At 41.3% G+C, this 24,824-nt stretch overlaps 3 protein-coding genes across 5 annotated transcripts in view; 2 read left to right on the top strand and 1 right to left on the bottom strand.

Annotated features, from left to right (window-relative positions):
- LOC143329123 (nucleoprotein TPR-like) overlaps positions 1-7,022 on the bottom strand; it is a 32,653-nt gene extending 25,631 nt beyond the window's left edge. For all 3 annotated transcript variants that reach the window (XM_076744865.1, XM_076744866.1, XM_076744864.1), the window contains exons 1-12: positions 6,763-7,022; positions 5,757-5,861; positions 4,753-4,817; positions 4,327-4,417; positions 3,983-4,086; positions 3,412-3,576; positions 3,095-3,187; positions 2,494-2,574; positions 2,283-2,370; positions 1,881-2,018; positions 1,697-1,791; positions 207-404 (exon numbers count right to left, since the gene is read on the bottom strand). In XM_076744865.1, the coding sequence (XP_076600980.1) occupies positions 207-404; positions 1,697-1,791; positions 1,881-2,018; positions 2,283-2,370; positions 2,494-2,574; positions 3,095-3,187; positions 3,412-3,576; positions 3,983-4,086; positions 4,327-4,417; positions 4,753-4,817; positions 5,757-5,861; positions 6,763-6,913 (1,374 nt within the window). In that variant the 5' untranslated portion in view covers positions 6,914-7,022. The remainder of the gene's footprint in view (positions 1-206; positions 405-1,696; positions 1,792-1,880; positions 2,019-2,282; positions 2,371-2,493; positions 2,575-3,094; positions 3,188-3,411; positions 3,577-3,982; positions 4,087-4,326; positions 4,418-4,752; positions 4,818-5,756; positions 5,862-6,762) is intronic.
- A 574-nt stretch (positions 7,023-7,596) lies between these two features.
- On the top strand, positions 7,597-14,217 carry odr4 (odr-4 GPCR localization factor homolog). The gene is made up of 14 exons (XM_076745214.1): positions 7,597-7,711; positions 8,058-8,158; positions 8,368-8,484; positions 8,647-8,739; positions 9,118-9,224; positions 9,306-9,342; positions 9,700-9,843; positions 9,954-10,049; positions 11,195-11,242; positions 11,469-11,588; positions 11,665-11,779; positions 12,493-12,693; positions 12,941-12,994; positions 13,230-14,217. The coding sequence occupies exons 2-14, from the start codon at positions 8,063-8,065 to the stop codon at positions 13,298-13,300; spliced, it is 1,299 nt and encodes a 432-aa protein (XP_076601329.1). The 5' UTR covers positions 7,597-7,711; positions 8,058-8,062; the 3' UTR covers positions 13,301-14,217.
- A 1,517-nt stretch (positions 14,218-15,734) lies between these two features.
- The window catches only part of dpydb (dihydropyrimidine dehydrogenase b), a 13,531-nt gene continuing 4,441 nt past the window's right edge, over positions 15,735-24,824 (top strand). Inside the window, exons 1-15 of the mRNA XM_076745938.1 lie at positions 15,735-16,249; positions 18,527-18,637; positions 18,745-18,827; positions 19,684-19,771; positions 19,952-20,113; positions 20,827-21,023; positions 21,368-21,449; positions 21,639-21,726; positions 21,848-21,955; positions 22,132-22,301; positions 22,388-22,598; positions 22,799-22,983; positions 23,132-23,347; positions 24,345-24,509; positions 24,618-24,686. Coding sequence (XP_076602053.1) covers positions 16,220-16,249; positions 18,527-18,637; positions 18,745-18,827; positions 19,684-19,771; positions 19,952-20,113; positions 20,827-21,023; positions 21,368-21,449; positions 21,639-21,726; positions 21,848-21,955; positions 22,132-22,301; positions 22,388-22,598; positions 22,799-22,983; positions 23,132-23,347; positions 24,345-24,509; positions 24,618-24,686 — 1,965 coding nt within the window. The 5' untranslated portion in view covers positions 15,735-16,219. The remainder of the gene's footprint in view (positions 16,250-18,526; positions 18,638-18,744; positions 18,828-19,683; positions 19,772-19,951; positions 20,114-20,826; positions 21,024-21,367; positions 21,450-21,638; positions 21,727-21,847; positions 21,956-22,131; positions 22,302-22,387; positions 22,599-22,798; positions 22,984-23,131; positions 23,348-24,344; positions 24,510-24,617; positions 24,687-24,824) is intronic.

The raw sequence follows: 24,824 nt of genomic DNA on the forward strand, positions 1-24,824 counted from the left end.
AAGATAATCAAAATAAAATGATTATTGTGCCGCACTCCATTTTGCAATGATGGTCTCCTTTTGTCGTGTTATAAATCCAGAGCACCTCTTTCCTTCAGAGTGGTGTGCTTACACGTGATGTGTATGTCTAGAATCCCAAGGTGAACAAATGTACTTGAGAACCCATTCTTTGATAAACACAGAAGGAACATGAAGTTATTCCACACCGTTCGAGCCTGTTCCAGCTTGTTGCACAGGGAGGCCATGGACCTCTGCATGCTCTCATACTCCTCTCGCTGACGCTTGAGCACAGGAGCCTTGGACTCAACCTCCTGAACAATCTCATCCAGCACTCTGCTCACTCGGCTGGTCTCCTGCTTCTCAAGCTGAAGCTGCGTCTGACACTCCGCATATGCGTTATACAGCTGAACACAGGGACAGAGGAGGAAGAATTCAGACTTGATACATCAAATACACAAAATCATAGTGTCATCTGGTAGACTAGTTACCTAACCTTCATTATAAAAAAGGTACATAGGGGTTCTAAAGAACCAAATTCTACAATTCAGTGCATAATACTGCTGGTTTTCTATGTTTTAGTCCCAAAAGGACCAACTGCATGTACATTACATAATCACTGTTGGCACTCTCTCTGCAGAGTACTTGTTTTAACTAAAAATATGTATCAACTAAACTAAAAAAAAAACAAAACCTTATGACTGAAGAATAAAGCTTTGGTGCCCTTAACAACAGCATCTATCAGCATCTCCTTGTTTCTGAGACATAATGAAAATTTGTAAACTTAAAAAAAATAAAAGAAATAAAAAAGAAAAAAAAACAGTGTTGGAGCACACTGCAGCACCCAGCAGCCTCTTTATTTTGGTGCCAGTGAACATGTATTTAACTCTAACGTATTATCACTTAAACACGGAAAAATATTTGGAAATAAAAAATGTAACTTGTGTCTGACGTGTTTGCAGACATTTTTTGCTTTATTAGTCTCATCAATTGGCTAATGCTGATTATCTCAAAATGTCAGAATATGGACGCCAATTAATCAGTCTATCACTTATATAAATCTAAAAACTCACAATATGTAAATAACAGTCATAGTTAATTAATGATTAAGGTGATGAAGGTGCTTTGCTTCTTTATCTGTTCTTTTTCTTTTCTCTGTGGAATTTAATCAAAGTTTTGTTGCCAAATATTTGTTTAACAACATTTAGTAAGTACAGATTATGATTAGATGAAAAAAAAAAGAAAGAAAAAAGGAACCCAACTGGTGTGAAACAGTGTCAGCAGTGACACATCAGCCAAGACACAAACTGATTATATTGGGTACATTAACTACTAACTAGTACTGACCTGTCTAACTGTTATACCACACATGTGGTGACAATGCAAAGAACTGAACTGACAATAAACATGTGAAGATGTGGCATAAAATAAGACTTTAAATGAGCTTTAATGGGTTTTAAAGTGCTAAGTTTAATCAGCTTTGAGTGCTGTCAGATGCTTCAAGGACACATCTAGCTAATATGATGACTTACTTGTGATTTAAATGTATAAAGAGTGAGGAACACAGTTTGTTGGCTGTAAAAATCAACTCGAGTAAAGGCTAATATATTTACATTTGACATTATACTGTATCATGACATACAGTACCACAAAACTGCTCAACATGTCACTCAGCTCTGGTATGTCCCAGTATACTCACATCAAAGAACTTCATGCCAGGCTTCACAATCGCAGCGATGGCAGCTGCTGATGGACACATGGAGTCCAACTGCTCCTCAGTCAGAGAGGGCGCACCTGGAGCAGAACAAAAGAATACAGGTGGTTGTGTGTGTATAGACATAATTAGAGTTAGATATAAAAAAAACCTGTGTGTGTGTTCTTACAGCAGTGTTTGCCGGCAGCCTTCATTGTGGCATTTTCCATCTCCTTCTCCATTTTCTTAATCTTCTCTCTGAGCTCCGCCTCAAGCCGAGTCTTTAGTTCTTCTCCCTCCGACACCTTCTTTTCTAGAGCCTTATTGGCTGCAAAGACAGTGGCATCAATCACACAGGTCATCATTCATACTTATTAGTTGGAAAGCTACTCTTCACACACAAAACAAAGGAATTAAGATTAAGATTATAAAATTACAATTATCAGTTTGTGTCACCTTCCACAGGTGAGCAATGGTCATTTAGAAATTCAGTGTTGCAAACTGATAAGACTACCAAAGACAAAGCAGCAGCTTAACAGTTTGCATGTGCGCAAAACTTTTCTGGAAGACTGGATGAAAAGTGGAGTGATACCTTCCCCAGTGTCTTTGACCAGTTTGCTGAGCTCTTCCACTGCTCTGCTCAGCTCTTGGTTTTTGGTCTCCATGTCTGTTGCTGCCCCCTACAGGAAAGCAAAGACATCACAAACTGATTACATGACAGTACAATGCACAGATAATGCCTAGTACTAATTTTAAAAATCAGACAATATGTTTTTCCCCAGGTGCCCTGCAGTGTTTTTCACCTTGTAGAGTGAAGACAGCTTGACATGAGCATTCAGCTCATTGCGGTATTTCTCCTCCATGGCACTCTGCTCATCTTTAGCCTGGAGAGAAATGCAGACCATAAAAACAATGAACACTACATAGGTACTCATACCTACATGTCTGTTAAGGTTGAATGGCACAATCTAACCTCATCTTTTTTCCAGTCATAATAAATATATTTGTTCTGTACACATTAAGTCATATATGCTGCTCTTTGTTCCACTGATAAAAGACTGAAAGATAAAATTGAAAAATAATTTTCTCTTGCACCTGCTGTGGTGTTCTAGAAATAAAAAAAGACAAAGAAGAAGGAGAACATCATTCCAACATCTGTGACTATCATTAAACCACACTTCATTTTCAGTTAGGACATCAGGAGTCAACAGTCCCTGCTTTGAAGACGTCTGTGTCTTTACGGTGGTGTGAGGAATAACAGCTGTCTTATATAGCCGTCTACAACTACCTATTGACCATTCAGACAGGCAGAATGTAAAGTGAATGAGAAGAAATACCTAAATACTAAACCTTGTCTGTTCATCACATTCTTAGCTAAGGGCAACACTGGTTTGTTCATATTACCTGCTTCAGTTTGTCGTTGAGGTCTGCAGCTCTTTTACTCTGGTTTTCACTGGTTTCCTTCAGAGAAGTGAGCTGACTTTCCAGTCTGGCCACCTGTTGAAAAACAAATTATTTCAAAAGACATTAGAGTTGCTGTCGTCTGCCACTTCATCTGCCAGACTGGCTCGAACAAATAACAGTTCTCTGTTTTAGTGGGAGGTTTGAGGGTTATGTGACTTCCCAACAGGTTTTCTTCTGGCAAAGGTCCCTTATTGTACACGTAGTCAACAGGCAGACCACTGTATACATTTTACATACATATTTTGTTAGTGTGTTACCTGCTCCTTGCTGTTCTTCAGACTGCCCTGGAGGTCCAGCGTCTCTTTGCCTTTCTCTCTGTTGGTGTTCAACAGTTCCTCGGTTTTAGCCTTCAGTTCTGTGGTTAACCACTCGATTTTCTTCTCGAGTAACTCTTTCTCCTGCTCCATGCGTTTCTCCCGGTGCTACAACATACAAACACAGGACATACAATCACCAAAGTACATTACAGGTTTGAGACTTTAGATCTGATTCCAATAAAATTACACATGGTGGGGTACTGAGGATTTGTGATCCAGTGGATCAGATAAGAGTTTTTGCCACTGCTTTAGGAACAAATTGAGTGCACATCAAAGGAGGAGCCAACAGCATCCAAAAATACAAACATGGGAGGAAGTGGCATTAGCTAATAAGAATGTTACTACTGGTGGAAAACAGCACTGACTTTGTATTTCAAGAGATTATTTTTGTATTTCTCTTATAAATCAGTTTTCTTTGTGCCAGCCTCGGGTGAATGTTGGACCAACTGCAGCTTAATGCAATTTCACATGAGCTTAAACACTGATGGTTTCCATGAAATCTGATGTGTACCTGTACAGAAGCCTCAGATGACTGTATATCATCCAGCTTTAACTGCAGCTCCATCTTGACTTTGCTGGTCTCCGTCAGCTTCTCATTCAGACGCTTGACATCCTCTGCAACCAGACACAGATGCACACACACACACACACAAAATTCACTACAAATTTGTGGTATTGGGCCATTTAAATAAAATTTACTTGACATGAAAAACAGAGGACTAAGCTGTTCCCACTACAACAAATGCTGAAAAAATGACACGTTTATAGAAACTCAACATGCAATAGCGAAATTAATGTATCCAGATTTGTGTCCTCGGACTGTTTCTGTGTGTGTGAGTAAGCCTTCAATCTTACCAGTAAGGTTTTCCACCTCCTGCGTTCTCTTCTCCAGCAGCCTCGCCAGCTCTCTTTTCTCTGCCTCGATCTCATACTTGGCCTTGGTTTGCTGTAGCCACACATACACAAATACATAGCATTTGTAGAAAATTATAGATGTTTGGTTGATTGAATAACTTTAAATGAAGGCTCATATAGACTTCAGTGGCTTAAAATGGTAGCAGTCATTTATTTATATTTATATTCACTAATTTGAATTTAAACATTTATAGCTCATCAACCTGTTTACTTGTGGAATGATCCAGGTGTTCTTGGTCAGTTTATCAACAGGAAAATAACAAACATATACTTCTTGGATGAAGCATTTCATAAGAACCAGTGGAACCCAAATGAAACGGAGCACCATTAACACTCCATCCTCATGAGGCGCATGGGTATGTTTACCTGTTGTGGTGGCTTGTCTTCAGAGGTCTCTCCCTCTATTCCCTTCAGAGCGCTCAGCTCCTCATCTGCACAGAGGGAAGCATTAAGAAACTGCTCACACTGTGGCTCAGAGGGAAAAGAGGAGGCTGCACTAGTTCAAGTTCGTTCAAATCAAGTTGTAGAGATTTAGAGATGTTTAAAACCAGGGTTTACAGAACTATCTCTGCACTGTGTGGTGACAGCTAAAGGTTACAGCACATTGGATCTGAAATGAAATGAGATTAAAACACGTGACTACAGTAGTACATAATTAAATGGATTATTTTGTTAATTATCTGAACTGGTGATCGTAGGGCCTACCTGAACAGTAAAGGGGAAACTAGATTCAAAATAATCTCAAATACAAATACTTGCTCCAGGGCACCACACTACCTATATAATCAAACTGCAAATACACAATGTTGAAAGGCAGCTCCTCACTTGATTCCAAGTAATTCCAGGATTGTACACAATGTGATGCTCTTGTCCTCCAAATTGGGTACAACTGATACTGTAGTATTCTGGTCATACCTTAAGCTAAATGGACTTTGTCGTTTGAAAACATATAACATCACTATCATTTTCCAACTCTACCATCAGTTAACACCTGGAGGCTGTAGCTGTTAAGCTGTATCAAGAAAAACAGAATAAAACTATAAACCTTGTTCTGTGTTCATTTAGACAGCATGCAGCAAGAGGACACCTGCCGCTGCATGGTAAAAGACTGTATCAAAGACATGGACTGCATTGAATTAACAACACTTCTACATTTTCAGAGACCTGTGCATGCTCATTGTTGCCTTGTGGTCATTCCCAGCCAAAAGTACAATGGATAGAAGAACAGATCATGTAAGCAACTATTACACTTTGACTAATTCAGGAAGTTGAGTCTCGTGAGTGGCAACTGTGTACATGAAGCACTGATTCCTCAATAACTGAAGATAAGAAGTGTGTTAATAGTGCAGTAGTAGTGTGTAAAAACTCACTAAGTTTTTTATTCTCCTCCTTGAGCGCCTGCAGGTCTCTGGTGGCAGACAGGATCTGTTCCTGACTCTCCGCCAGTCTTTTTTCAATGTCAAAGTACTGCTGTTCTGTAGGGGCAGAGAACATTCAATGTGAGCACACACACCATACACCATCATATCTAACTTACAACACACAGACAAATGCAGTTTTAAGCTTTACTTGAATTTTTGCCTATTTTAGTTGCAAGTTTTAGATTCTGTGACATTCGAGGAATGAATTGTAAAAAACTAAAGCTGGAATCTTTCACTACTGTCTGTTGAAAGACTACAGTTTGAGAGGGCAACAGATTTTAATCGGCAGCAGTTACCCAGCTTTGTAAACTGGCATCGTAGTATGCAACAGGACATGTACACAATGATTTAATGAGTGTTACTGATAAATATTTAATACATGTGCAGATCTCACATACAGGTAACTAAGTTTTTAACATTAATAACCATCATGTTGTAATTTCTACAGTCAGTGTAGGATAGATTACTGGGAAACCATGTCTTCTTAATTTAAGAATTAATCCAGAAGTCACAATGCTGAATTCGACTGAAGGGCTTGTAAGCAATGACAAAACGCCACACCAATTTTCACGTACATTTATAATGTTATGTTTTCTCGTTTAATAACAAATACATAACGACACACATAGCAGACCTTTCCCAAACGTTTAGGAATTGTTCTTCAATTCGGCATTAATTCAACACATCACACCGTTCATAAATCCTGAATTAAGCAGTCAGGCTTTAAGAACTGTTAGCATAACGATAACTCTCTTCCGCCAAAGTTAGCCTGAACGTGACACCGCAGCTACCTTTAGCGGTCAGTTGTAAGCACTGCCACACGCGCACACAACATTGATCTTTGACCGAATTTCCCCGACGAAAGCTTCACAGAGTACTGGAGTTTGTCGTGACGTTTCCATTATATCTTACATGCTCACCAGGTACTAATTTCTACATGGTTGTAGCTACCTACCACTGTCGGCTTTGAAGCGCTCATGCTGCGTCTTGAGCGCCTCGTTAGCATTCTGCAGCTCCGTTACAAACTTCTCGAGCTTGTTTTGGGCGCCTTTCGGGAGTTTGTTTAACTCCGTCCGCTCCAGAACCTGCAGCAGGACGGCCGCCATCTCCACCTATCCCCCCGAAAAATAACAGTAAATGGACCCCGAACTCCAGTAAAATAATTTTGTACTCTTGCCGTCCTCAGCCCCCCTGACAACTTCCCGAGAAAGTGTCAAGTTACACTCATACAAAGACGGGATATTCAGTTAAGACTTTCAAAATAAAACAATAATTGACAATCACGTTACACCAGACAGCGAAGTGAAAAACCAACAGTCCATGAATGGATTTGCAGAGACTGAACTCAGAATTGCTGTTTTTGTTGTAAAACACAATGTATTGTAAACTATTTTATTTGACAGCTTTCAGCCAGGAAGCCTTGACACAAACACATCAACCGTACCAGTGTAGTTGCTCCACAGATATAAGTGTAAACATTGCTTCTTTCATTGATATGTAATGTCACAGCTACAATTATTTAATTATCAGTCCAACAATTTAATTTGCCTTAAGACGTTAACTGTGCTTTAAAATGTAATCGTCATCATCATAGTACATACATAAGTCAAGTGCAACTTAAGTACGATGTGTGACGAACCATTGATTGTGGCGGTTACACGTTTTATCTTGAAGAGAAATCAACAACGTTCCGTTATTTGTTCGTCTTTCGTTGTGTAACTTCACCAATTGACCTCGGTTAACTTACTACGACAGAGACGTGCGACGGAAATGCGTCACTGCAATGAGCAGTGTTGGAAATTGAGTTTATTGGCTCTGCTGACGAACCACTGCCAGCTGTCAAAATTAATAGCAAGCTCCCTACCTTGAAGTTCACGTTTTAGCCACTGTTTGGCTTCTGTCAGGTATTTTCCCATAGGTTACGTGGATCGATACTTGAAATTCAAGCTTTTTGAACTTTTTTGAATTACAACTTTGATGAGCTAACGTTAGCTAAATGTAATAAATGAATATCTCCTAGCTTAAGGAGGGGCAGACAGCCCTTAACCATACCACTTACGAGCTTTAACTACTTGTGGCTTTGAATTTAGTCAGTAACTGCATTTTGTAGATAATCCTAAACGTGAAGTCTTTGTCAAGTCTTCACTCGACACTTGTCATTGCAGATACAAGTTAACTGTTGAAGAGAAACGGTGACTGTTTTGCATGTGTGTTCTGTCTCCTCTCCATCTCTTTCCACCCTCTCCATAGGCAGTATGGGTCGTGGCTATATAGTAGAAGACGCTGTGGAGGGTTATTTGTCTAAACTATGCGAACAAGCGGGTCCAGTAACGGGCCTGCTTATTGGACAGGTAAGATTGTACTCTAACACCTGTCTGTAGTTTAGCTTTTGCTCAACAAGCCGTAGAAAATCAGTTCAGGGTGTCAACTAGTTAACATATCTGTCGGTTATGTCTGATGTATTGGAGTGCACAATATGACATGATATGATGTGGAAGAGTATGAACCACATGTGGAGTGAACATACAGTGGTTGACTGATTAATGACTAAACATTTCAGAGCTCAGCCCAAAGGGATTTTGTCATCATGGCAACTCGGACACCCCAAAGGGAGGAGTCTTCTTCAGCATCTGGAAACTCTCTGGACAAGGAGTGGGTGACTGAGCATGCTCGACAGGTAAGCAAATACTCAATACTATCCCAGTACTACCCCACTATGAACAGCTGAAGTGGCAACAAGACAACTGTGGTTGCTAGAAAAGGTCGAGGGTTTTTGTAGGCTTTTAAATTGTTGTGGAGTGTTACTGATTACATTTGCAACTGTTTGATCTGTTTTCAGGTGTCTAGGATGCTGCCCGGAGGCCTGTCTGTATTGGGAGTCTTCATCATCATTGATACTGATGCCAAGGACACACTAACCACACTGCGACAGGTGAGATTCTGATCAACACGCTGTACTTGGACATCATGTAGACACTCTTAAAGCTGCATTAAGGGATGTTCAGCCACTAGGGGGCAGAAAATCATAAAAATCAGCTGACTGATAGACAACCATCAAGTATCACTTACTGAGAACACAGTTGTGTGTTTACTAAGTTTATTTGTATGTGTATTTCAAGAGTAGAATGCCACAAAGCCCCTCACAGTGAAAATAAGGCAGCAGACATGAAATTCAGATTTCAGATTCCACAGATCTTAAGGCAGACAGGAGATGCACCTCCAAAGCACAGTCTTCTTTAGTTTTAAGCCTCGTATGTGGGAGTGTGTCTGATTCTTCTGATCTTTGTGTGTTCGCTCTGTATGTGTGCAGCTGGTCTTTGCAGTGGAAAACCTGATCTCCTCAGAGTATCTGTGGAACCCTGCAGAGGATGACGTCACAGACTGCATCACTGTGCATGTCAACCCCAAAACCAGAAAGTATCCTTTTGCATGGACTTCTCATTGAATCAGGTAGCTAACAGATGCTGTGTGTGGACATTCTTTAACCCCACATGTCAGAACCATCTGCAGAACCTTTGACGTCAAAGATCCCAAGGTTAGTTTACATTTTTCATCTCAGCTTCCATCGCAGTCATTAAATTCAAGCCACTGCATACTGCCTTCAAAAAGCACTCCAAAATGTTGACTACCAGTAACAAAGGAAACTGAATCCTTTTGAAGAATCACTCCAAAGGTCCGTCCAGATTGTTTGAATATCTTGTCTTTGTCATCAAACTGGGACCAAATGTGTTGATCTGCATGATTTGGACCCGGGACTAAGCATTCAAGCTTGTGACTGACACTCACATGCATTGTAACTGACTGAAGAGCTCTCAGACGTGACATGATGTTTAGATTTGAACATGCAACACAGCGTTGTTGTCAGTTATATCAATGTCATTGGATGTTGCAGAGCACGGCCAAGCCTGCAGACTGGAAGTACCAGTCAGGGGTGTGTTCTTCCTGGAGCATGGTGTCATGTTGTTTGAATGTGGACATGTTGGTACCACTACCAGACAACAGAATTGGCACAGAAAACATGGATAAATGCCTTAAGGTGGGTGTGCGTGCAAACACACACACACACACACACACGCACACACAAGCACACAAACTGAGTTTTCAGCAGTGTCAGTGGACCTGTTCACAGGTCATGCTTTGTTTCAGGACGGACTGAGAGTGTGGGCACACCAGATTCAGAGTGGAGTTTGTCTGATTGACGGGAGAATGCTTCCAGAGGACACAGAGCTCACAACTGGACAGGTTGTATAAATCTAACCAACACTGAGGAAACAGTTTAGAAAGTCAATCCATAAAACCCTTTACTTACCTAAGGAAGGTATCTAAGAAAAGCACATTTTCGAGCCTTTGCTCAGGGGCACTTGGGCAGTAATTGCAGTATAAAAAAGTATTGTTTACAATTAGGCTGTCCCATTCTTCTTTTGTTGCATTATAAACTGGTTTGCAGTGTTTTTGTGCCTGATCAGACTGCAGATCAGACCCTATCTGTCTGAGCATGTAGCTACCAGCATGTAGCGCTGGTGCTATCACGCCTCGACTATTAGAATTCCTTACTGGCAGGGCTCCCAGCATGCTCGTTAAAACCTTTGCAGATGATACAGAATGCAGTGGCTTGCCTGGTTTTTAACCAGCCCAAACGAGCGCATGTCACTTGGCTGTTCATATCCCTCTGCTGGCTCCCAGTTGCTGCCCGCATCAAGTATTAATCCCTGATGCTCGTTTACAAAACTGCCACCAAAACCATGGCAACCTACCTGAACTCCCTCATTCAGGTTTATGCTCCCTCCCGCTCACTATGCTCTGCCCAGGAATGGCGCCTGGTGTTGCCAGCTCCAAAGGACAAAAAGTCTCTTGCTAGACTCTTTTCTTCTGTGGATCCCCGGTGGTGGAACGAGTTACCAAACTCCATTCATTCTGCAGAGTCTTTCTCGATCTTTAGAAAAAGACTAAAGACCAAGCTTTACTGAACACCTTCTTTCTTAAAACAAACAAAAAGAAAGCTCTCTATTCACTCTATGCACAGCCGGAGGGAAGGAGTCAAAGAGAAAGTCTGTGGAAGAAAACCCTCCAGTGAGCAGACAAGGTTCACAGAGTTCATTACAACAGTAGCTGATCCAGAGTTTAGGTTACCTGTCTTTCTGTTTTCATGAAACCTGCTTTCTGAAACAGGGCCCTGATGTCCTCACAATGCTCTGCTTTTTTAGAACTTACAGCTTACAGCTCCTCATGCAAAACAAGAGTCCTGTATGAGAGCAGACTAAAATTTGAACACAGTCACAGCCTTAGAGTGATTCTGAGACACACTGTCACCTGTAACTTAGCAATGTAAGTAAATATGATGTACTACGACTGAATATTCTAACTTACTGTTTCATGCTTCTCTGTAGAAGAGGAACGTGAGACAGACCCACACAGCTCAGCTGCTCATCACACCGGTAAGAAACACACACACACACACACACACACACACACACACACACACACACAGCTGTCATAACATCTACATTATATACATATGTATACATAGTGCAAATCACTCCATTGTGAATGCTACTTTAAGGTTTGGTAAATTAAGTGATAATAACTAGATTGAAGACACTAAATCAAGTTGACCATTTCCATGCTGATTGTAAAAGAGAGCCATTATTTCCTGTGCGTCAGGATGACCAGAGGTTAACAGATGTCGTCCAGCATTGTGGAGGCAGTGTGTCAGTCAGAGGAGCGATCCATGGGAGAGCTTACCTACACAGCTACAAACCAAAGGCCAGGCTGGCTGAAAAGGTAACGCTTTCATTCAATATAAAAGACACTGACAAATGAAGACAAATCCATCATTTTGTCCTGTAATCTTCATCAGCTGCTGAAGAGGGATCTGGTTTCTACGGTGGCCATAAGGGTTCAAATGCTGCTGGAAGAGCTGTTGATATCAGAGGAGGAGAGTAAGGGCAGCAGCAGAGAAAAGCAACAGACAGGTACACACACACACACACACACACACACACACACACACACACACACAAGCTAACTAGACTTTGCTCCACCAGTCATACGCTTTTAGCTTATGGTGGCTAATGTTTTCTTGCTAATGGCTATGTGGCTAATGGTTAGCTAATGTTAGCTAACGTTAGATAAACATTGCTGTTTCACTGACATTGCAGAGTAAGTTCACTGACTTTCTCACTCTTTTTATCTGTTCTTCTGGTGCACTATGTTTTAGCATATCACAGGCAAAAACAACAAGTAGATACGATACCTGGCCCACCACAGTGCCTGTTCACCCACAGTGGGGTCAGACTTTGCCGGGTGAAATTTAAAGGCATATTATGATGGCTAGTGGGCTAACAGCAGTATTTAATAACTAGAAAATTCTAGAGCTTTTTATCACACACCTTACTGTCATTGACTTCTATCATTGTCCTTGCTCTCACTTTGACAAGGAGCAAGCTTTGCCGTTGGTACTGTTTTGCTGTACATTTATGTAAACAAGGGTAGAAACGCTAGCTCGTGTTAGCTGATATTAGCAATTTCTGAGGTCACGGGTTTCTGTCTGACCACACCTTCAGTCAAGTTGTCTAATTATGATGTCTTTAAAACAACTGACTCAAAAGATTGTTTAAATGTCTTCCAAGTGTTCAGCCACTATTCTCACTGTACCTTCGACTGTTTACCTCTGTCTCCCTTTCAGAGCAATTCTGTCTGCCTCATCGAATCTTCTGTCCGGTAAAACATGGGCCAGTGTGTGTGTGTGACTACCAGTTCAGCGACGAGGGCCAGTCTGAGGTGACTGACAGGTTGAAGGAGATGCTGGACATTGATGCAGCCGAGGAAGACTTGGATACCAGGCAGGAAACACCTGCTGAAATCGTGCAGAGAGATGTTGTGGCAGGTATGAAAGAAATCTACTGTGTGGTTCGTGATTTCAGTTCATAAAGCAGGATTTTCACACCAATGAAGTTGAACTGTCAGTTGAATAATAGTTTGTGTCTGATACAGTGTATTGGTTGTAACTTGGCTCTTGCAGCTGACGTAAAAGAATTCTCTGATTTCCATCCATAACTTGATTTTTCCCACTAACCACATTTGAGTTACTGAGGTATTTTATTATTATGATTTATGAAATTGTGTGTTTCCAGAGCCCACTGTGGAAACTGTTGAAGTACTGGAGCCCAAGAGGAACAAATACATTGGTAAAGAAACTTGTCACTGTAACATGTACATTCTCACAATGTCATTTTAACAGCCAAGTAAAGCAAAAATCTGATATATTCACATAGAACTTCTGCCACCACGACATAGTTAACATTATTAGACATTATTAATACTTTATTAATATATGTTATTGTATCTTGTAGAAATATGTTTGAGGAAGGTCAAATTGATGAATACCTCTGAATTGCTCTGATTCTCCTCTGTGTTGTTTAGGTGTTGCCATGGCTACTGCTGTCGCCCTACTTGCCACTGCTGCCTCGATGCTCTATCTCAGTGATGTTTAATACACACATACGCACACACCAAATAAAGTGTTTGTTTGTAACATTTCTACAAAGTGTCTGTTGGTTGAATCAGAAAATGTAAATTTGGGATTCTCAATTTGACTGACTGCAACCTGTTAATAGCAGTGTTCCTGACTTTTGCCCATGATTAGTTTTTAGTAGGTCTTCTATATATTATCATATCATTATTTTTATATCAACGATGTCTTGAATTATTAGGTTATTGTGTGTAATCTGAAGGGGTTGGTCACAGTGAAAAGCCCACAGAGAATCATCACCAACTCTGCAGGTAAGAGAAATCATTAAGACTGGACCAAGGGAGGTGTATATTGATAAGAAAAGTGGACCAAGCATCGATCCTTGTTGTACCCCAGTGGAAATAAAGAGTGGCTTGGAGTCTTCTCCTTGCATTGCCACTTTGAACAGTCACCCTGTGAGGTGGGACTCAAACTAGAGAAGTGGTTGTACTTGAGATGCTGAGTTTAGATGTCCAAATCACTGACTTGAGCAAGAAGTAGAAAATCCTCATGGCATGTTTTCCTCTCTGCTCATGTTAAACATAATAATAACATACTCAGTAAAACAGCATAGATCTACATGTGGCGACCCTCAACCCATTGCCTGTTTATGCCACCCTGCCAAAACCTCTTGCCACCACATTGCAACCCCATATAAATGTTCTACATCTGCCATTGCTCCAGGGCCCTGGTGCTTGTCCTAAGTTTGGATTGCAGAGACACAACATTACAAACTAACACATTACACTATGTTTGTTAACTGGCCTGTGCACCTTCCACTTCTGGCTTCAGATATCTGATGTTTGTTCTGAGGAGGGTGAAGTGCAAGATGCCTCGTTGACAAGCTTCTAAACCTGTGTGATGCATTGTTGCACTTATTAAACACCTGTTCCTGAACTGAGTGGCTGTGTGTGTCCCATCTCAGAATAAGACTTGAAAGCCCCATCGACCTTGACTCCTGTGACATACAGGAGCCACTAAGCACAATGGGAGACAGAATATTAATTGATTGGATGTTACAACAACACCTGCTTCACACATCTGAACACACGGTCATATAGACTGACTAGATAACTGAGTGATAAAACTAATTTTAAAAATAATACAACTACACCTAAATCCATATTCTGGATTTTCTTTGGGGGAACCCAAACAAACAGCAAAGACCAGTGCGACAGAGATCAGTTAGTGATGGGTGTCCTCTGTCCTTGCTTACTGATTGGGTGTTTACACTTCAACTCTACTGGCTGTGGAAACCACAGGTATGAGATCGGCGTCAAAAGGGCGGCACTCCTTAACCATCTTGAAGCTGTTAGTTAGGCACAAAACAACAAATAGGCGCTTTGGGAGGCAGTAGGCGTTCAATAGCACTGAGGAAGACAAAGAGGAGAAAAACACGGAAGTATTTACACGTCACTGAACACTGACTTATGTATCTGAAAGTAGAAAAATACTAGTGATGGGCACGCCAGTTCTTTTAGATGTACTGAATCACTAGAATCAGTTGACTAGAAAGATTCGTTCAAAAGATTCGTTCACTGAATCACCGAATCATTCAGTGCTTGGCAGGAGGAGCCTGCGACTCCTGAACTGATATACGGCTGAACGGTTCAAGTTTCAGTTCAGTTCACAGCTTCCAGGACCGGGAGACGAGAGTGTTGTGACTGTGTTGCTTTGACAAACACATTTGTAAATATAAAACTATATATAACTATATTATAAATCATGATGTTTTAAGTGTCCTGTCCTATGGTATGCTATTTAACTGGTCTACTCGGCAAATTGGGCTCAGTGAGTGATCCGTTCACTGAACGTATACTCCACAGTACATTCAGTGAAGGATTCACACTGAATATGCACCGTTCCCTCGCAAATTGTCGCAATGAAATGATCAGACAGTCACGCGTTTTCTCAAACTGCGGGTTTTATACACTATTTGTTACATGCTGTGTCCTACTGTACTGTTGTTGCGGTGGCAAATTTAGCAGAGTTTTAAAAAAAGAAAGTTTTCTCCGAGGTACACTTGAACACACCCCCATCTCCCTCTGTCGCTCCTCATTACTGCCAGCATAACGTTTTAAGTTTGTTTATCTGGAAAATAAATCTGCTAAAACAACGGGGAACAACGGTCGCCATGAAAGTGTATCCCTCAGAGGAAAATGATTCAGGAGAGTGTCGTTCACTGAGTGATTCATATGGCAAGCCGTTCCTGCCAGAAATACGCCACATTCAGTCGCGTTTCAACTTCATTACGGCGTAAAAAACAGCGTTCTTTTTGCGCATTACGGCGTAAAAAACGGCGTAAAATCTGAAAAAACGGCGTTTTTTACGCCGTAATGAAGTTGAAACGTGACTGAATGTGGCGTATTTCTGGCAGGAACGGCTCGCCATAGTTTCATGCGTCGGTGACGCGGCGCAGTCGCCGAGAAAACGAACGAATCACTTGAGGAAGTGATGCAGTTCAGTACGTTAAACCGAAACTAAAAGATTCGGTCTTTTGAACGAAACGTTCGCGAACGAGACAAATACACGCAGAACTCCACCAGCTCACAAGATCTGGAGTTTGGACCGCAGAGTTTACTGTAGTCGCTGTTTGATTTATCCAGAGCTCAGGTGCATTGCACTCAGAAACCTGTCTGCCACCCAGCCCTGAAGAACTTCGACCCTCAGACTACCTTATCGACAGATGAGGGGAGGGAAAAAAAAACGGTTTTAAAGCTGTTGTCCTCCTGTCAGTGAGAGGGGTGGGCCTGATAAGGACGACCAGCCCTCACGTTGTTCCACTCGTGAGCGGAGTCGTCCCGGACAGTGATCCGGACCTCTGATCCAGAAACCAGCGACAGTTTCCAGAAGACCTTCACAAAGATTTTGAAAGCGTTCACTCAAACCAGACAGAAGCATCATGTTAAGTAAAGATCTTCCAGACATTGAGGTAAAATTTGCTTTATCTTTTGCTTCTTTTACATTTTCCCTCAGCAGGATTGTCTATTTACTGTCCTCATTAGATATATAACCATATGTTGAGAGTAAATGTGCCTCAAACTCACAGTAAAACACGTATCTGTGCTACTGTTCATCTTTCTAATATAAATTGACAGTTCACATCCTAATACATAGCATCAAACTAATGTTAGTTAGGTGACATGCATTAAAAGGTAAGAAACTCAAAATGATACAGTTTCTGGAGTACTTTTTGATCATACTGATGCTTGTTTTGCTGTTGATCACTGAAGGTCTCTTCTTCATCCATCATGTCATTTCACTGTTAACAGCACACGTCGTCTCACAAGTGATCTTTTTATGTGATCACAAGCCTCATGTGATCATGTTTGCTGGCTCCATTGACAGGGTTTTAGTTGTTGCAGGACAGTTGTGAAGAGTCTGAACCTGCAGTCTGTGCACCCGTTTGGATGTGTAATACCATAGTAGAACAAAGGCACTATCAAGGAACTAATCGGCAAATTCAAATAACATTTACACACTTACAGTCCTTTTTTTTCGTTTAGTTTGGGGCTTAGCTTCCACCACTTGAGACAGAACACTAATCTGAGGCCACCCAAAGGTTAACTGCACATGTTTTAACCAGTGGTGGCCTGATGTCATACCTCTGACCTCTAACAATGGCAGTTCAACAGCAGAGATCTCTGCAGATATTCACACTTACTGCTGCCCAGCTGTAATCATGGAACCATAGGAAGTCAGATTACTTTTTTAAAGTAACTACCTCAATTTATAGAAACTCAAAAAGCTTGACATTGCAAGCAGAAACACCACAGTTTCATTGTCAAGTATCAAAGGGGAAGAAAGAGTTCAAAAGAGGTTTCTGGGGATTAGAGGCCTTTCTACTACTTTCATACATGGAGTTCAGTTCACTCAACATGAGGAGTTCTGCTCTGTTGTATCAAGTCTTCTGTGGCTCTGGAAGGAAAAATAACCCGGATGATGTCGTCAGATTACCTGGGCTTTAGATTAGAAACTTAAAGTTCTTAACAGAAAGCCTGTGCTACAAACAGCATGTGTGAGCTTTGACAGAAATGGACATTTATGAGACACGAAAGGTCAAATGGGAGACACTGAGTTGCATTATGGGAAAAGTAGGGTCCAAGTTCTCTCTTAAGTTAGGGTGCAAAGTCCACTCTAAACGATATGTTGAAATTAGTTTGGTATATAGCATGTATCGGAGTGACAAGAGAGGCAGAAGGTCTGAGTTGAATAGTGAAGTCACGTTCTGTCAGTGAGCACACCGGTACCACTGAATAATCTGCACAAATAGACTGGACCTACAGTCAAACATCAACATTAACACTGACTTCAGAGTTTATGTGCTGCTCTCTGCGTTGGACCAATATGAGAATTTCAAAATGGGTTGAAAGTATAAAGAAACCTGATATTAAACTACTGGAAATCAGATATGAAAACACCTAATTTTAATATTGGGAGCAAACTGAAGATGATGGCAGGTTGATGAGATCTGTTTTAAATGTACAGATTTATCTTACTGATAGCATTATTAGGTATTAGGTTTCAAATTGGACCAGTAGAACACAAGTCAGTCACATTAAACTAATAGAAGTTTTGTTTGGTTGATAAAAGTGACTTTTTAATGTGAAACTAATCTCCAGACCAACATATCATCACACATTAAAAGGCTCCGGTCTGTAATTATTCCATACCAGGAATCAAATCCTAAAGAGTAAAGCAGCTCATTTCACACAGGACAAAATCAAACAGCAGCCATTCAGTGGTCTTAAAGTATCCATGAAATCAGACAGCATCTTGCTATCTTAACTGGATGTATTTCCTGTTGTAATCTAGTATGGGAGATCATTAATTTCTTCTTTTCTGCGTCCACGCCACAGGTCACATAACCCCAGCGCATTGACCTGGCAGCTCATCACTATCTTATCATCTTTCAAACAAGCAAACTCCCCCAGAATGCTCCATAGATTCAGATTCAGATTTTCTCTGTGTGTGCTATAGATAACAGTAACAGTTCATGACTAACAGAAAGCAGCACTAATTGTTTCAGTTTATTTTCCACAATTGCAAACTTTTGGTTAGCCAAAGGATGAAATCTGTTGTCAGGAGGAGCTAACCCATAAGCACTGAAGAGAGCCTAACAATGAAGCGATTCTCTTCGTGTCTGTCAGAGTGTAAGACTCAAGCATTTGTACTGATGTGCACATGTGTGTCAACTCCTTTTGTTCAGAACATCCTGGCTCTGAATCCCAGGGTGAAGACTCATGCTCAGACCATATCCACAGCCACCAAGAAGAAGGAGAAGAAACACTGGAAGAGAAACCATGACAGGAGCTGTGACGTAAGATAGACCACACACACACACACACACCCACACACACACGCACACATACTTGGCTTTGGTTGTGTGGTTTGGTCAATAGCATCTTCTTTCTTTCTGTCTGTCAGTCTTGTGTGAAGTTAGAGAACAACTTTGACGATATCAAGCACACGACGCTGAGCGAGCGTGGAGCTCTACGAGAAGCAATGAGGTGAGAATCATTGACTTTGCTGTTTTCAAAGTCCCACTTTCAGCTGATTTCTAACACACACCCTGTCTCACCAACTCACTGAGTGGCATTTAGCAGGCTAAAGATTCTGCATTAGGAAGAGCTCTTAGGTCGTTAACACTCCAATTCCGCACCTACGAAGGAGCCTAATAGCACATCAGTTTAGAACTGCAGATGCAGACACATTGATGTTGGCTCCTACAGGTAAAGAAAGTGATGGCTGCTATTATTTTAACACGTGCCACCTGCAGGCAATGAGTGTTACTGCTGCAGGTGTTGGTCCATACTGAAATATCTCGGCAAGCACTGCATACGTTGTCATGAATTCTACATGGTTGTGAAACGATGAGGCGACCCTACTGACTTTGATTATCCTCTAACTTTTCCTTTAGTGCCAGCGTGAAGTTAAAATTTTCATTTGTCCAGTACTTTGGTTTTCTGGCCAAGTACCTGCAAAACTAACGGCATTCCCATCACCCTCATGTGTGCTTTGTGGTTTTGTGCTGTAATGTAGATTTAAAAAGTTTGATGTCTCATTACCTTGAAAATCATTATCAATGCATCATTCCATATCAAAGCTATTATCTATGGCCTTTAAATTGTAAAAAAATAAAAATAAAAATAAATAAATAAATAAATAAATAAACTTAACTGTGCCTAACTGTGGCAGACAGGAATGCATGCTGATACGTTCTTGTTTTGTTACTGTCCATTGTTGGATGCTGATGACTTCTCTTCATGTGTGCCCTGATGCTTGCTGCTTTCTTGGACCAGTCTGAAAAAAGGATGTTCTTACAGCTTGGTTAAACTGAAAAATAAAAGTCAAATCTGTGCTTAGGTGTCTGAAGTGTGCGGATGCTCCCTGCCAGAAGAGTTGCCCTACTAACCTGGACATAAAGTCATTTATTACAAGCATCTCTAATAAGGTACTATAAAGTATAGACACACAAACACATTCATGCATCCATGTCTCAGAAGATTTTAAAGAACAAACAATGGATGAAGAGTTGTAAAATAGACAGAAAATTTTAAGTTTCAGTATTAATGTCATGAGCTATTATTCATGTTTGTGCGTATCTATGTGTGTGTGTGTGTGCGTACATCAGAACTACTATGGAGCAGCACGGACCATCCTGTCTGACAACCCCCTGGGTTTGACCTGTGGAATGGTTTGCCCCACATCAGAGCTGTGTGTCGGGGGCTGCAACTTATACGCCTCTGAGGAGGGACCCATTAATATTGGAGGGTTACAGCAGTTTGCTACAGAGGTACAACATTCATAGCTGTCAGGTTTTCTGTTTGAAACATAAAGGCTAATAAAACCATTTGTAGAAGCTCCTTTGAAAACCTGAACTGTTGAAGTTTATAGCCACCAACTACTCAGATGACTACACCGTAATGAGTTACAGTCACGTCTCTGTCAGTTAATTTATATGCTGATGAGTATGCCTGTATCCTTGTACTTAAATGTTGTTTAAGGGCTGAAAAAATGACACTCTTATCAGATCTGTGCTTATCTGGGCTCTTTGAAACACTTAGCTGTAGGTTTAATATTACAATAATGATTTAGTTTGTGTACTTTTGTTGATGCAGCCTTACTTGGTCTTGTATGACCTCTAACTTATGGTGGCTAATGTTAGCTAATGCTAGCCGACTTAAGATAGCTCATACAGTGTAAATTTCATTACTGAGTCAGTGTGAAAGTGGTCAATGACTTAAGATTTTTTTGTTTTATTCTATTTGTACTAGCAATACAGTATACTTTATTTTAAGAGTAAGCATCATCGTGTTATTACTGTGGTCACAGTGGCCGCTGTTCAGAAAAAGTTACATAGGCTCACTTTAAAATCTGCCACACTGTGTTGGGAGTTATATTAGTGTTATGTTATGAATGCAGTTGATTAAAGGGCTTGAAAAGTATATTATTTCAAGTGTGTGTGTGTGTGTGTGTGTGTGTGTGTGTGTGTGTGTGTCTTCCCAGGTGTTCAGCAAGATGGGCATCACTCAGATCAGGAATCCTGAGCTCCCACCAGCCAGTGAGATGCCAGAGTCTTACCACACCCCTATAGCTCTGATTGGTTGTGGCCCAGCGTCAATCAGCTGTGCTTCCTTCCTGGCCCGTCTTGGATATGATAACATCACCATCTTTGAGAAACAGAAGTACACTGGAGGCCTGAGGTAACATGTCATCAGTAGCATGCTGTAAGTCATGTCAAATCAAAGTTTGTGAAGTGTATTAGCTTGTGTTGTATAATCTAGGCTCGTTTAGCAGGATAATGTTGAAACTGGTTGGTGTACTGAATCAAGGCCAGGTTTCTGTGAGAAGGACTGGCTGCAGGGCTGTTTAAAATGGTCCAAACCAGAAATGAGAGAAAAACACTCATTAACAATGTTGACAAGAGAATGACTCCTAAAACCTCTTCAGCAGTTTTTCATGGTAGAAAACCAAGATGGCGGGAGCAGAAATATACGTTAAATAAAGGGAAATTCAGCATTCATCTCATGTGTTTGCCTCCCTGCAGCACCTCAGAAATCCCTCAGTTCCGGCTTCCCTATGAGGTTGTCCAGTTTGAGATAGACCTGATGAAGGACTTGGGAGTCAAGGTAATCCAATCCTACTCACAGTTTTAAGTGCCTTAGCTGTCCACACTGTAAAATGATGGAGTACATATTGCAGATACTGTTTAACTATGAAGCCTTCTGTTGGTTGTTAGATTTGTTTGGTTTTTAATCATCTTAGTGGACTCAGCATGTACTGAAATACAATACCAAACCTTTCAAATATATTGCCAGGTGGTGTGTGAGAAGGGTCTCGGTGTAAATGGAATGACTCTGACGTCCCTGAAAGAGGAAGGATTTAAGGCTGTCTTCATTGGGATTGGTGAGGGCCACATTCCAGCAAAATAGCTGTGCTGCTCCACTAACAATTAGATCTGTCCGAACAGTTTTAGAAAACACACTCTTTTCTTTCAATGCATGTGTTTTTGCATGTGTGACTCCAGGTCTCCCTCAGGCCAACAGAGCTAAAATCTTCCAGGGTTTAACCATGGATCAGGGCTTCTTCACGTCCAAAGACTTTCTGCCCATGGTGGCCTCAGCCAGCAAGAAAGGTACACACACACACACACAGTTACAGTTACAGTGACTTGAATTTTGTCCTCATAAGGAAGGCAAGTCCCCACAATGTAAGGAATTCATCGGGACACACATACACACAAACTCACTTCATTTGTCAGTGATAATCTCTAACTACCTGGTCTCTCTGTCTCCGTCTCACTCTGTCCAGGAATGTGTCAGTGTCGCTCCGCTCTGCCCGAGTTAAGAGGTGTAGTGATCGTTTTGGGGGCCGGTGACACTGCGTTTGACTGTGCCACCTCGGCTCTTCGCTGCGGAGCCAAGAGAGTCTACGTCTGCTTCAGGAAGGGGTTCACTAACATCAGGGCTGTTCCTGAGGAGGTAGAGATTAGGCGTGGATGGATGGACAGATATCGAGGCAGATGGATACATAGATGATGCTGAATGCACGTGTTTCTCTCTGTCAGATGGAGCTGGCTAAGGAGGAGCAGTGTGAGTTCCTTCCCTTCCTGTCTCCTCATGAGGTCATCATGAAGAACGGTCGGGTTGCTGGATTACAGTTCTGTCGCACTGAGCAGACTGAGGATGGTGATTGGCTGGAAGATGCGGACCAAGTTGTCAGGCTAAAGGCTGACTACATCATCAGTGCCTTTGGTTCCATGCTCAGTGAGCCACAAGGTAATTATCAGTCAGCTTAGGAGCACACCAACTGATCAACAGTTCCTACTTTTTATCCTACTTTTTACTAATAAAAGTGTGTGTCTGCATACATGCATGTGTGCGTGTGTGTGTTTGTATTTTTGCAGTGACTTCAGAATATTTATGTTGTGATCAGATGTTTTCATGAATGAGCTGATCCATACTTTGTCTGTGTGCAGTGACTGAGGCCATGTTTCCTGTGAAGCTGAGCCGCTGGGGGACTCCAGAGGTGAACACAGAGACCATGCAGACCAGTGAGCCCTGGGTGTTTGCAGGAGGAGACGTCGCTGGTTTGGCAAACACTTCAGTGGAGTCAGTGAACGATGGCAAACAGGCCTCATGGCATATTCACAGATATCTTCAGGTAAATTCATCTCTGCTCCAAACATTCGCCACATCTTTGAAATACAGATCTAATTCAACTTTCTTCATCAGCGAGGAGCTGAGACACTTACATGTCATCTAGATTGAGTAACATTAGTCAAATATTTGTCCCATCTCTCCCCCTGTAGTCCCTGCATGGACAGATGGTGGACCCAGTGCCAAAGCTGCCGTTGTTCTACAGTGCTATAGATCAGGTGGACATCAGCGTTGAGGTTTGTGGAATAAAATTTCCCAACCCCTTTGGCCTGGCATCTGCTCCCCCCACCACCAGCACAGCAATGATCAGAAGAGCTTTTGAACAAGGATGGGGCTTTGCTCTGACCAAGACGTTTGGACTGGATAAGGTACACTACACACACACACACACACACACACACACAGAGTCATGTTTCCATCACATTGCCTTGACTTACATTCATTTCCTGGGGACTTAGCCAAACCATAACCACTACATGCCTAAACCTAACCCTAACCCAAGTCTTGTCCACAATGTAACAGTATAAACAGTTTTATGTCCCCACACCATGAGTAATACATATCATACACACACACACTCAAACAATATAAAGTGCCAAGCACGTTAGTGTGCATAAGTAAAGGATTTCTTCATCAAAAATTAAGTCAAAGTGGCAAAACCTTATAAACTCCACAGAAGTGGACACAAATATAAAGGTAACTGTTACATTTTAGAAATAGATTAGTAGCTTCATAAAATGAACCCATCTACCATCGTCTGAATGTAGCCAGAAGTAGAACCTTGTGGAGCCCACTTTTACAGCCACTTACCTGTTTGCAGGTCAGCACTTGAAATCTAACAGATAGGATAACATCTAAATTTCATTGATGATTAGTCTGCCTTTTTTTTTTGGTGATTTATCATTTAGTCTGCAAAATATCAGAAAGAAGCAATGCCCATCACAGTGTCATAACGCCCAGTGTCATAATGCCCAGTTTAGCATTCACATTTCTTGTTTTGTCCAAAACCCACATATTTTCAGTTTTCCAGTAAAGTGATATATTTGCCGTTTATGCTTAAAAACCTAACATATCAAAATAATGTACTGATTATAGAAAAGTGATTTGTAGTCAATCATTTGTCCATTGACAACAGATTTAGTTAGTCCTCCAGTTATTGCATTGACCAATGGTTTCAACTAAAGTATTGACAATTGAGACTAAATAAATCAGTTTGATGTTAAGTTCCAGGGAATGCCATTTTATTAATGTTTCAGCAAATATGTCGGTATACTGGGAGACAGTAGACAGTTGAGTGAAAGGACTGTCAGCTTTTCACAGTCACCGCTATCAATTCATCCGATTGCTCTAAATCTGTGTCTGCAGGATCTGGTGACCAACGTGTCTCCTCGTATTGTGCGTGGCACCACCTCAGGTTTTGTGTATGGACCAGGTCAGGGCTCCTTCCTCAACATTGAGCTCATCAGTGAGAAGACAGCAGCCTACTGGTGTCAGTCAGTTGCTGAGCTAAAGAAGGACTTCCCTAATAATGTAAGTTTATCATCACGTCACGTCGTGTGTTTGTCACTGTGTCTGAAATATGTCGCATGGAGGAATGGATCAATAGATGGATGACACTTGTACACACCCCTCTGTCAGGTGGTGATCTCCAGTATCATGTGCAGTTACAACAAGGAGGACTGGAGTGTACTAGCCAAGATGGCAGAGGTGAGAAAAATTACATGCGAGTAACAAAATCTTCACCGTTCACAAAATGCATACAGTAAAACTATTGTGTAATTGTTGTTATACACACATACACAGGTTACAACGGTGTGGTTTGTAAAGGTGTAAAACACAAATATG

Source organism: Chaetodon auriga, chromosome 12 (genome assembly GCF_051107435.1).
Source record: "Chaetodon auriga isolate fChaAug3 chromosome 12, fChaAug3.hap1, whole genome shotgun sequence".
NCBI lineage: Eukaryota > Metazoa > Chordata > Actinopteri > Chaetodontiformes > Chaetodontidae > Chaetodon > Chaetodon auriga.